At 40.5% G+C, this 13,747-nt stretch overlaps 1 protein-coding gene across 6 annotated transcripts in view; it reads left to right on the forward strand.

Moving 5' to 3' along the window:
* LOC105696114 (glutamate receptor ionotropic, kainate 2) overlaps positions 1-13,747 on the forward strand; it is a 332,137-nt gene that overhangs the window by 54,434 nt on the left and 263,956 nt on the right. For 4 of the 6 annotated variants that reach the window (XM_023433910.1, XM_012418302.2, XM_012418305.2 and 1 more), the window contains exon 1: positions 7,393-7,418. The exons of the other annotated variants lie outside the window; for them this stretch is intronic. In XM_023433910.1, coding sequence (XP_023289678.1) covers positions 7,408-7,418 — 11 coding nt within the window. In that variant the 5' untranslated portion in view covers positions 7,393-7,407. Of the gene's footprint in view, positions 1-7,392; positions 7,419-13,747 lie in introns of those variants that run through there. 6 annotated transcript variants of the gene reach the window in all.

Here is a 13,747-nt window from a genome sequence, read left to right on the forward strand (position 1 = left end):
ATATACATAAATCCGCCACTGGGATTAGTGCATCAACGTTCCTTTAGATAAAATAAACACTCGGTATTCTAGGGGCTCAATGTAAATTGCAACAACTTCGTTGGAAGAGTAGATCTATAAAGTCCAATTCAAGTTCCTGAAAGCTCTTTTCTCGTTAGCCCTATCACGCGTTAGATCCGAAACCGCTCAGCTAATCTTTTTCGTAGAGAGCGGGCACGCCAGCCACCAATGGTTGGATCTATCGATCGATTGAAGTGCACCTCATGATCCGTGATATACATAAATCCGCCACTGAGATTAGCGCACAAACGTCTATCTAGATAAAATGAACATTCGGTACATTAATGACCTAACGTGAAACGCAAAGACGTCATTCAGGGGGTTGATCCATAAATTAAATCAAGTTCTTAAAGGCACTTTTTCAGTTAAACCCAACACGCGTTTGATCCGAAACCGCCCAGGTAATCTATTTCATAGAGAACCGGCACTCCAGCCCCCAGTGGTTGAACCTATCGATCCGTTGGAGTGCACCTCATCGTTTCTGATATACATAAATCCGTCGTCAGGTTCACCCAAGGTTCCCTCAGCAAGCGAGAGCGAATGGTCGGATGATGCCTCGCGCCAGAACTCGACCCGCAAATGAATAGAGTTCTGGAGGCGCACATCCGGCAAAGCAAGCGCAGGGCGCTGCCTTTTTAATACCTTACAGCGAGCAACTGGAGCTTGGCGTGAATTCCACATGCACGAGCTCCGTCGCCCTCTGTAATTTTGACTTTTTAGTAAGCAGCTCGAGGTTCACGGAAACGTCCTCGAGCCCCTGCAGATGTAACCCGCGATAAATGTCTAGATTCTCTTGCGGAATATTTAGAACGAAAAGGCGCCTTTGCTGTATTTGTGCACGGGTGCGCGAGCACGACAAAAAAGGAACGTTCTTCCCGCGTCTCGCGTATTTCCCTGTTCCACATTCGAAATGGAAAGCTCAGGCGTTTCCTCGCGCCAGCTCACTTTTTTATACCTAAGTCCAGGCTTGTCGCTGTCAGCGAGACCTTGCTAGCAGCTCTCTCGTTGGGGTGCCAGTCGGTTATTCAACTCCTAACAAGTCCCGACGTATTTGAGAGATTAATTTTTCTCGAGCGAACCAGTCGCGGGCGTTTTGGGTTCTCTCGTAAACGGCCTTTGCTCTTTTCTGGCAGAATCGCCCAAGTTTCGTCTCCTCGCTTATCCCTGTGTGGGATCCGCGGAACACTTACTGCCGTCTATTTACCGTCTCGTGCACATCCCTTGGACGAAAGATGTCTCATTTTCGAGCTTAAGGGCTCCCGTGGGACGGTCTACTTTTGGCAACGAATTTGAGGCAGACTTGAGAAAGTTCTGCTTGCCGGGACCGCTTCGCTTAGCATACCGCGGGAACACATTTCTGGAAGTGGAACGAGAACTTGTAGGCAGAAGACGTTGCGTATGGGTTTTTAGAGCTCGATCATTTAACCCTTTAACTACGGCGAAGTCGAACGTGGAGATGTACTATCTGTACGGATAGCTCGGCCGCGGAGTGTTAATATTTTATATGAATATAATATTTATTTGTCACTATGAATACATGGGAATGAATGGGGCCACTACTGTGGTGTTTCGTAAAAAAAAATTGGCCAGGCGGAAGCCACATAGTGGCGTGTCGTAATTAAAGAGTTAAGAGGATGCTGAAGTCGATGGAAAAGATCAAATCAATCCAAACGTGACGTAAAGAAGATAAGATGTGCTATCGCGCAGTCGTAAAGAACCAGCTATAGGACCCTGCCAAAACGCAGTCATGATTACTAACCAATCAATAAAAATATGGCATTCTAAATTGACTTTAAACACGAAGTAAATTTAAAAGACATAAAATAAGTAGAGTTATAAATAAAACATATTTCATTTTTCCATTTCAGTTTTTACAGTCAGTGGCTAAATTATTAGTTACACGTGTCAAAATTGTAATATGATCAATTTGAGGCTATAATATTTTTTAAGGGTGTTCACCACTCTCGCGATTTGCAGCGCCTCGTGGGAGCAACAAATGCGAACATATTTTCGAATCGACTGAAGTGAGAAAGTGTATTTTAATCACCTCCCATCGAATTCGATGTTAGTACCATCTATCGGTTGAAGTCATCGTCCCCACTTTGGTGGTAAACGCTGTTATGGTCGATTTACGCTATATCCAATCCCTATCAATTCTGTTCCATATCAGGGTGCGACTATTAATACCTTTTCGTCCATCACCGAGTCCTGTCAGTGCCGTTCCATCAGTGAAAATATCGTCGCCAACGATATCGGAAACACCGAAGACTGAACGGATCCTGATCGGGCGGCATGGGTACAGGAATGTAGAAACGTTTCCATTAGAAAACATTCTACCGTTTTCGACGGATTCAACGGAACGGATACGGATCGGACGTGGGTAAAACGACGTTTAACGGGAATGTCAAAGGAATGCGAAAGCGATTCCAACAACGGTCCACTAATGAACAGACTAAATGTGTTGAATGCGTATCTGGTGGACTCAATGACGTGTGGGACCAGCGATGTGGATGGTTCCGGATTGGAGTCCATTAAAGTACTGTGCCTGTTAGATTATGCACGATCTGGTAATCTATCCTGGGAAAAAAAGTAATTGAACCAAAGAACTATATCTTTGAATAGTACCAAAGAAATATATTAATTAAAAGAATAATTATTTCACTCAAATAAACTCAAATAATTTGTTATAATTCCGAAGAAACGTTGAGTGCAATTTATTCCAGCCAAATAATTACTTTTTGAATTAACCAAATATTACTTTTGTACTATTCAAAGAAATGTTTCTTTGGTTCAATGAAATTCTTTTCTCGGTGTATTCCAGTCCGATAACAGAAAATGTAGCCAGAAGCGAAAATGTGCAGATAGGAAAAGTAAATGTTCAATTTGTGTTTTATCCTAGCTGGTTTAAAAATGGAGGTTTTATGCTGTAATTCTGTAATTAGCAATGAAATAAACGATTTTGTTTACATTGTATTCACGTTTCGTAATCGTAAGGCTTTCGGGGATTTTGAGGACAAAAGTTACGTATTAACTATCTACAGGGAGGGAAAACGAATGTATGAGCAGAGCGATTAGAATAATTTTCTGGTTTCGCAAGGAATTCCAATTCATCCTGCACCGAAGGTATTTCAATCAGACATGCTCGAGCACGAACCTCATTGTAACAACACTCATTGTAAAGTTTCATCGTGTTCTAATTCCGAAGAACGTGTATGATCGCATCTGGAGGTGATGTGCCCTAGTTAGTAGAATTGTACGTACTCCATACACGCATATATACACGTTTACATATATGCACAACGTACGGGAAATGTACGTATGTCTAAATGACAATTGACATAGCATTGAATTTCCTCCTCTGTAGAAAGTGAGGTTGAAGTTGCGAGGAATTGGCGAGGTGCAAGTGAAAGGTTGCTGGTTACCTACTTATTTTTCCGAGGGGTTATTCATTCAGGAAATTATGGATTTTAATGCTGGAAATTGCAAGCGAAAATCATTGAAACTCACTTGAAGTTGGAAATCACTGATGCATTCTCACAATTTTAAAGTCTAACGTTACCTGTTACCGAATCTCATTGTTGTTTATTATATGACATCAAAGGCAATCGGTTCTCAAAGGAAATTATGGATTTTAATGCTAGAAATTGCAGGCGAAAATCATTGAAACTCACTTGAAGTTGGAAATCACTGATGCATTCTCACAATTTTAAAGTCTAACGTTACCTATTACCGAATCTCATTGTTGTTTATTATATGACATCAAAGGCAATCGGTTCTCAAAGATGGAAATCGTTTTCATTGATTTCCGAGTGAATAGTCCCTAGTGTTTTTCAGTTACGATTAGACCAATGTCTTTCTGCTGGCTACCTCGTGCCAGAATATCATATTTAAAATGAAATTGAATGACTATGATTTATTCACGAAAGGCTACACAATGAGGACATTTCACATTTCTCGGATTATTAATTATAATTCAGGAAGAATTAGTTATTCCACGGATCGCTATGAATTTCTTGTCAATCTACATTTATTGTACCGATTTACTGAAGTTCCATCGAAAACGATATTTAACAGACCACTAATTAACAATCCATAATTAAGTCTAATTAAGCGTATCCGATATGTACGCTTTCCGATTTGGACGCGGAAATATACACGCATTAAATTGTTGTTAATTAAATGCATTAAAAAGAGTATCGCGATTGCGAGGAGGAAGTGTTAATTTAATCGAATGGCTGCGTTACAATTAATTTCTCTAATAATTGGGCTCGATACTGGCTTTTTTTCGGCAATCGACGAATATCGCGGCTCATCGCACATTACACATTGTCTCACTCATCGGTGTTCGTAAGATTTAAAATTGCGAGCTCTTACAGACGCATGTAAAATAGCTGTATTACATACATATTTTTCTTCCATATTTTTGACGAATGAAAATTAGGATTAGTATCCAGTCATTCAGTAGAAACTATTTTGTATTTGCAAAGAACTTCCATGGCATGCAATTCTTACGTTCTCGAATTCAGCTTCTGATAAGGGTTGTTTTTTTGTGTACGTTACTATTGTAAATACGAGCACTGTTTACTTGAAATAGAAACATCTTAAGTAAAAATACCATACGGAAATTATTTTGAACGTTCCGCGGAATGTAAAAGTCAACGCATCTCGAAATTGTGACAATATAGGGTGCTTTAAAAATTACTTAAATGCGTACAATATTTCTATTATTTAATTCCGTGTGTAAAGACAAACGTGAAATAAGGAATAATTATCAATAGTCGTTACTACACAACGACTGACTATATTAATGAGGTAGCAAGGTAGGCTTAGGATGCAGATGTATTTTTTTCTTCACTTATCGTTTCAACTCATTATTTCATTTCGACATAACCACGTCCGTATTCCAAAGTTATTACCAGCAATTCGTTACCTAGTCTTCCGGTCTTTAATATGAACTCTAACGAACCTTGCAACTTCAGCACGGACCATGTTCTCATCTCTGATTCGAATCCATCCTCGGTTTCGTCTTTCCCGTTTAACGATCGGACGTGCGTGCCTAACTAACAAACAAGTGATAAACAAACTCCCGCTGGGGCATGAACGAACAACGACTAACGAGGGGGCACCTGACTGGTGGACAATTAATTAAAACTTGCCACCACCGACGTCTCGTAGCGAAGTTTTATTCGCTAGTGGTCTCGCAATTACTTGCTTTCGGTTTCGTTGATTTTCCTGAAAAAGATATTTATCAAATGAGTGCGCCAGGGTGGAATATAACCGAGAACAAAAATATGCAAAAATATACATGCAAAAGAGCAGACGAAGCACCTGTAGCAGTTTACGGACCACTAGTAACCCTCAAAGCACCGATTAAGAACCACTGAACTATCCAGTGACATGCTAGCAATGCATAGAAATCTGTGTAGCCATCTGTACCGGTACATACCCATGTTCATTACATACGAACATCTGAATATAGGGTATCTACCGCACATTGAAATGCATTCCACTGAACATCCGTGTCAGATCAAATCAATATGACAGACTGGATTAAGGTCAACAACTAAATCATTAATGTCATTAATTCCATCAGTGTTTTTTAATAATGCTTAGAATTGCTCCAGAGTGAACCGAGATAACCCGATTAGGTGAAGTGAAACTACTTGAGAAATTTAATCGCCGATGGGTTAGAAATATTCTTCTGTCAACGTTATCGATGCTCATACTTATATTGACAGGTCAAATCAATATGCGAGACTGGATTAAGATCAACAACTATGCCATTTAGTACAATACCCAATACAATTCGACAAAGCAGTCAACATAAACACCAACACCGGTAACGTAGGCATTCGGAGGGATTTTCTTTACCGATGTCGATTAAATTTCTCGACGGGTTTCATTTTAAGTGGGGATGAACAGCTCCAGAAGATGTGCGAAGGAGCCATTTCTCGCAGGAAGCTGCAGAGCACGTCAGACGAGAAGATATCGAAAATGTGCGGCCGATTTCTATTATTCGGCCCGAGTAGTTGGACCCTGGCGGCTATCTCGTGGAAAGATCAGACCTCGAAGAAGACACGATTCGGAAATTGGGAGATATATCTCGGCCGTCAGGAAAAAGTGCGGGGAACCGATGCCCGGCGGGATCGCGTCCCACCAACCGCGGGGATTTCTCTGGGCGGCAGCTTACCGGCGCTCTTCTGATTTATCGCGCTTGCGCGCTACCGAGTTACTGCGGCGCGACGCGGCGCGACGAAATGAAGTATCGCTGGGTACCGGTGCTTTATTACCGAATGAAATTACATTGGCGCGATGCAGTTACGATTGCAGGACCTGCGGACCATCTGCGAGGCATCGATCCCTTCCTGGCGCGACGCCGGGCCAAGTCCGAAAGTCGCGGCCACGCTGGTAAAAGTGTTCCTCCAATTTACAAGGTACCTACACCGCGGTAGGTGTGATCCATCATTTTAGTGGTGGCCCTTTTGCATATTGTATATGGAATATTGTAACCTCGATTCTAATCCGCCGAATTTAGGGAAATTTAAACGGTAACTACCCTAGTAGCATAGAATAATTTCTAAATATTTCTTTGCTGAGTATCTCAAGCGACAGATTTTTAAGATTTAATATAATTTCTCGGATATTTCATTCGAAGATATTTGAAATTTTTCTTGAAAATCTTAATGACATATTTAGTTTCAGTAATTTATACACGTATACAGAAATTATATTTTTTAACTTATATACGTAATAGGAATACATTTTTTAATTCACGACTATTGTCGGTCACTTCATTTGATACCAAAAAATCATTGTAATATTTTTAAAACGTTATAATGTGTTCGGCAGATAATATTTAAAAAATACTTGTATTAAAATGAAACGAAATGTTTTGTATATCTGGTAGAAAAATATTATGAAAACACATGTAAATATTTCAAATGTCTGCTAAATATTTACAAAATGTACGATATTATATTCAAAGTGTTCGCTTACTCAACGTGTTCATCATCGCCTTCAGCCAGCGTTCCTTTCCTTCATTAGCGCATAGACGGTGAACCACCAGTGTAATTTCGTGGTGCTCTCGAGTTTCATGGAATTGCCGCAAGAGGCGCCATAGGAGGGTCGGAGGTCCTACTAAGCACATAAGATGTCGCATAGAGCGCGGCGCGTTAGTGCGTCGAGGATGAGAAACCAATCAGAACTACGCTTTATCTCGTGCGTCATTTTCGCCGCAGTTCTAATTAATTTTCATTTTAGACGCCTTAACGCGTCGTGCTGTGACCTCCAACAAACGTAGTGAAACTTCGGCCATAAGTGCGGTTTCCTCTGCATCACGATAAATGGATGATTTTGAGGTTAGTAAATATTGATGACATTTTTAGAGCAAACGTAAATACCTTTTACTTTCTCTTGTGACGAATGGATGAATTTTCGGGTGAACAAACGTCGTAGGTTTTTTTAAAATGGATCTTTATGAAAGAATGGATGTTTTGCATTTTTTTTCATGTCGATGATGTTTTGTGGAAATTATGTCTATGGTGGTGTTAATCACTGGTTTACTGACTTTGTTTTGTGCGTACTTCCGCTTGGAATTTGATCGTAAGATTTGTTTCCTAATTTTAATTCTGCCAAGTTTAAGTTTGAGTTCTTTTTCCGATAATTTGGATTGTGTGTACTTATTTTTTCACGAAGTTGAGGGTATAATTAACAGGTATCGTTTTCATGAAGTACTCTGATCGATTTACTATCGCTCCCCCCTGCAGGTTGATGTATGGTACGGTCTAAAATTGCGATAGTGCTGCTATTTGTCGATTGCAGGCAAAACTGCTTGCCATTACTCATGTCGCTGAACTTCACAGTATACGCGTATTTGCACATTGGGTAGACTTTTTCGCTTTTGCTCAGATTTCTTCCGTTCATCCCCCTTTTCCCCCATTTTGCCGTCTATGTAAGATCACCCTATGAATACCATGCCTTGGTTGTTCATGTGAAAAACAGCGATTGAGCGTAAACCATGTGGACCGAATTGATAACGCGGTCGTTTCTGTTTTACATACGCAATGATATCAGAAAACCGATTTTAACCCACATTGCGGATATACCGTTTCAATGCTGATACGGTAGAAACGAAATCATATGGTCATATAACGTATATCACAAACCAGCTTGTGATCGTTATCAGCTGCGGGCATTTCAAGGGAAGAGTTAGAGTTAACGTTAATACACTCAATCCTCCTCTTGTAACACGGTTTCGATATAACACGGTGCAAAAATTGCGACAACCATCCTATAACACGATATTGTTATAACATGGTTTCCAAAAATACAACTTAATAAATATTGACAACTCTCATATAGTACAAGTATTTCCAAGTTCCGCTTAACACGATTTCGATACAACACGGTACGAATTAATTTTGTTACTAGAGGGCTGAATGTGCCACCTTTCTCGATTGTATACAAAGTGATATTATTAATTGTCTTGAGTCGTCTTTTCTATCCCTACAACAAATTTTTACCCCAAGCTACATACGGCGAGTCAGAAGGACAAGAAATTAGTTCGGGAGTCGATTACTTGGATGATTAAGAAAAATTGCATATGATCATAGCTGTCATCAATAGTGCCGATAATGTAGCTGTTTAAATGTTTTGGAAATACATGGAATAATAATGAATCGTAACCGTGTCACGATCAGTACAAATGCTCAAGTGCTGAACCGTGATCGTCAATATAATGAACAATATTTACAATATTTTCATACAACATTATTACAGCGCTGTTTTAGATTTTGTACGGCAATTTCTAGGAACGCAAAACATGTATCATTCATTATTATTCCATACAAAATTTAAACAGGTGCATCCTTGACGCTATTGAGAGTAATAGCTGTGTATATATTGTATGTAATTTTTCTTGTAATGCTCCAAACTATCATCTGAATATATTCCCGTCTTCTCTTCATCCACTCTATGTACGAAACATGGCATGACGAAGGCCACGTGTCAAAAGTTCAGGCACTGATAATTGCAAACATGAAGAGCAAAGTTGCTTTCTACACAAAGTGCCGATGAAACGACTGCCTTTCTTCAGACCAGCACACTAACTGGAAATGTACTATTGAAGTTCTAACAATAATACCACTGCTGACACAACCACACAGCTAATTGGTCGAGATGACGGAGTCTCTAAATCATGTCAAGGCAAGGCCAAAAATACCTTCTCATAAATCCTTACTCCAAAATATAACAATTATATAGTACTCGTCAAACGAATAAATTACATATCCGTTTACTGCACGGTAGAATCAGTGTACGCAATAAAAGTCGATTAAAGCCTCTTTGTAAACGAATCCTGACACCGTGGGAACAAGTTAAGATTCGCGCCGAGGGGGAAGCTGAAGAGAATACCGTTTCGCGAAACGTAACCGTCTTTATTGCCGCTTTCCACCTGTATTCGTTATCGCGATCCTATCTACGTGTAGAGTCGTATAAACGGGCACGGGCGTGTAACAGCGCTTACGAGATCGTTTTACCACTTCCGATCTCCCGGTGCAAAATAGAAGTTCCGGTCTTAATCTTCTAAACTCGAATCGGGTAATTCTTTTTTACTTTTCATGGACTGATTTTGCAATTTCAAGGAATTTGCGTTTTAAGGCCTCTACATACGCGGGGCATAATTCCCGATGCGTGATGTGCATTGTGTGGTGATAGGGTGAACGGATGATGCGTTCAATTTTGGTACCTTCGCATTAGTACCATCTCGACGGATAATTTAAAGCATGCTCAAAGAAGCCTTTGCCTTTCTTAAGGTGATATGAAAGTGACATCTGAGAGGGTCAACGGTTTATGAAACTTTTTTCCGGACTTGATGTATCGAATTGTTTAAAACTATCACCGTGAACGTAGAGGCCTTAATAAAGGTCCTGACACCCGTCAAAATTCGATTTTTGTACAAAATGAAGTTTCTTTTGGGTCAGGACCTTTCTTAGGTCCATCACGTTCACGCGGTAAACATTCAAACGATTCGATACGTTCTATTCGAAGAAAAGTTTCATGGATGAGTTCTTTCAGAAGCCAATTTCATATCGCTTTACGCTGTGAGGCGTTGTGTAGATGGATGATTCGTGGTTAGTGGTTCGTGGTGCGTTGTTCTCGGTGCGTAGTGCGTGGTGTGCTGGGGACAATTCACTTGGAAATCAGTGGAAAGCATTTTTATCTCTGACAATGAGAGCCAATTGCCTTTGATTTCACATGATAAACGACAATGCGTTTTGGTGACAAGTGACATTTGGCCTTAAAATTGTGACAATGTTTCGGTGATTTCCAACGATTTCCAATGATTTTTGCTTGCGGTTTCTGGCAGATTTCCAAGTGATTTCGAAGATTAAAATATATGATTTTCTGAGTAAATATCCCCTCGGTGGGGTGTCGTCTAGTTCAGTTTAATCGTCGAGTATTTGTGGTACAGACTGCATACAATATGGAGTGGAACAAAGAAACGACTATTCAATTTGTGGAAACAATGAATGATTACTCCTGCTCGTGGGATCTCACGAATACAGAAGAAAAGAATAAGAGAGTTGACAGTGTGTCGTTAAAGAGAAAGAGGAACAATTCTTTCAGACGTACAGAAATTATAAAATGGTAATTGGGAGTCACGAACCACACATAACACACGTTCAGTTCGTTGGAACGGCGAATTTGGATACATCGATGCACCATGCATCGCGATTCATGCACATCAAAGATCACGCACCACGCATAGTGTGTGGGAGTGTAGTTGTAGAAAGCAGCGACTGATGCCCAGGCACCGCACGAAGTACAATATCCGTATATTATACGTATAAATTAGATCAATAGGTATACCAAACGTATGTCGTCTATTGCTTTGCAAAATTAATGTTTTTTGCAAATATATAAATCTATTTTATGTACATGCCTATACAACATATGTCATAGATATTTAAAAGACATGTATAAATATCTGTGTACCTTGTAAATGGAAATTGTATTTTCTTTCGATCTACAAATATCTACTTCTTTCTTATTAAAATGTTTATTTTTTTTATACGAGTATATTACGTATACTATACATTCAACGGTGCTTGGATGGTTACCCATTCGATCGGTCACGACTGCAGTCCCTTTGGCGTGAAGCGTGGAAATACTTAATATGGAAACCTTGCGAGAAGACGTTATTGAGAATTCATGGAGATGAAGAACCCATGGGAGACTTTACTAGGAAACGAAAGTTACTCGGTGGAAAATGTACCAGTAGAGGCTAAGTTCCGGTCGACGGCTGAATCGGAACGTGACTTCTGTACCGGGTAGGTGTTACACTTTTAAAGGCTTTGAGAATGCAAGATTGTGTGAATTGTTTAAAGCCTCTTGGAAGTACTTCCCGAGGGTGTCTTTGACGATCTCTCAAATTTTCCCTTAATACTTAATATTATACCCTGATATAGCGCTATCAAACTAATTGCGTACAATTAGTACCAAATTATAACGTTTTTAGTTTCTTGTTCAGGGGGAAAGTAGAAAATGTACTGTGTTCATGTTGAACGTCGTCTGTGAGGAAAGTAATTCAAGGGATACGTGAAATATGTTATGGGAAACTTCGGGATTGGATGAACATTCGCGTTTAAAAAATACATTATGCGATCTGCGTAAATCGGATAATGGACGTACCTTTATGTACCAATTATCCAGCAGAACCACGGTATTTAATTCAATGCTGTTAATTGCCATTCGATTGTTACACGATTATACCGACATCATTTTGACCGATTGCAGGAGCATGTTGCTTGAAATTATTCCATGCAGCCCAAAAATTGGTTGCATCTAAGTAGTGCATAGACAATGATGAATAATCGTGGTAACATCATAATCGATCACTCGAAGTTGCCAGTTTCATGCTTAAATGTACTTGACGCGAATCTCTATCAAGTTTCTTAATTTTAACAAGAGCTCCTCCCCTAGAGTACCTTGACCTGTACATGTACTCTGACCAGGATAGGGGGCCAACAATATAAGCATTAGCAGTACGCCACTGAAATGAAATTTTCTTAAAATTAATATAGTACCATCAAAGCCTACATAACGTCTGAAAGCTATTCCTGATATTCAGGGAAGTTTGAAATTTTGTTTACGTATAAAATAATCTGCGTAACTAAAAAGGAATTGTCACGAAGCTTTGCGACGTGGGATACATAGGTCTATCTGAATCTATTTGATCCTTCTGCAACAACAACGTGATTCGTCCTTACGAACGGATATGAATATCTACGACGTCCGTATTATTCCGAAAACTAGTTGGGAATTGCAATCTTTGAAAGTTCGCATAATACAAATAAGTCAGGCGCCATTTTCATCCGCGAATCCGCATTCCCACCAGTCTCTGTCCTCGATATTTCCCTACAGCACGACCCATTCCATCCCTAGCTGTCGAAATTCATGGCATCGTACAATAGAAGGATATCTTCTTCTGTCGAAGTTCCCGTCCGCGCGATCGTTATCCTTGGAATAAGTGGAGCAGGCGATTCACTTTTGGGGTTCTCTCGCTCGACTTGGCCGTTCGTTATGGCGATAAAAGACAACGAGTGGCACCTCGATTTTCGCTTGACACCATTTCCAGCAACCAGTCCGCCCAAAGTCGAGGTGTCGAGGCATTGGGGCGATGGCGGATCTGACGTTCAAGTCTGGGTCTAACTACGCGCCGCGTCGCTCTGTCGCGGCGCCGCACATTCGCGGGCTTTTAAGCTCAAAGGATCGCACTTTCCGAATGGGTTCAACAGCCTGAAGAGGAAACTCCCACAAGTTTTGGGTTTGCGTATCCATGCTCTTTTGCCCACCTCGAGATTTGTTGGTCGAACAAAATCGATGGGGGAGTCCACTGGCCTCATATGGACGATTTTTGCAGCAAACCTTCATATGTCACGGCAGAGCAAGTTTGCATTATAAGAAATAGGATCGTAACGAAAAGTGAGTGTAACGAAAAGTGAGACACTTATTAAAGGCAGGAAAAAGAGCGCGCGATGGGTACTTTACTTAAGTTTTATAGTTAATTGCTAGCTATATTCCGCTTTGTGGGCTAGTATTGAGACAATTTGTGCAAATGTTTCCCCTCCCCTTCCTTTATTTTAACTTTCAAGGAACGAAGTTGCACCACGGGAGCAGTTTGCCCCTGGGGCAATCTCAAAAGTTATTCAGATCTGTTTTTAGCCTCCCGCTTATATTTAAATGCCTTCACGGTTGCAAAATCAAGAAACGCGGCTGTTAAGCGAGCAGCGGCAAGCTTAATTAATGGGGTTATTTTCACTCCAAATTATCGTTTTCCGCAAAAACGAAAAGGGATGACTTGTTTACTTTTTATGTTGCTACAAAATGACGATTGCTGGTTTGTCCGGGCGAAAAGGGTTAAATGTCCGTCAGAGCGATGGTTCGAGTAAAGAGACGAGGCGCTCAGTCGAGTCGTGAACTTGTCTGAGACGCAACCTCGAAGAATCGATTTGGAAATAGTTCTTAGGTTGTTAGAAACGAGGTTAGGCTGGGGGTCTCCAGTTTCCCCGCGAAAAGCGTCACTTTTACATCGATCTTGCACGTAAGGGAGGAGGTGAGAAGAGACGAATGGGTCGCACATCTCGGGTAGTTGCTCGTCATAGCTAATGGGTATTCGCAAGCTTTG

The sequence above is a fragment of the Orussus abietinus genome, unplaced genomic scaffold (assembly GCF_000612105.2).
Source record: "Orussus abietinus isolate OABI.00-Male unplaced genomic scaffold, Oabi_2.0 scaffold51, whole genome shotgun sequence".
Classification (NCBI taxonomy): domain Eukaryota; kingdom Metazoa; phylum Arthropoda; class Insecta; order Hymenoptera; family Orussidae; genus Orussus; species Orussus abietinus.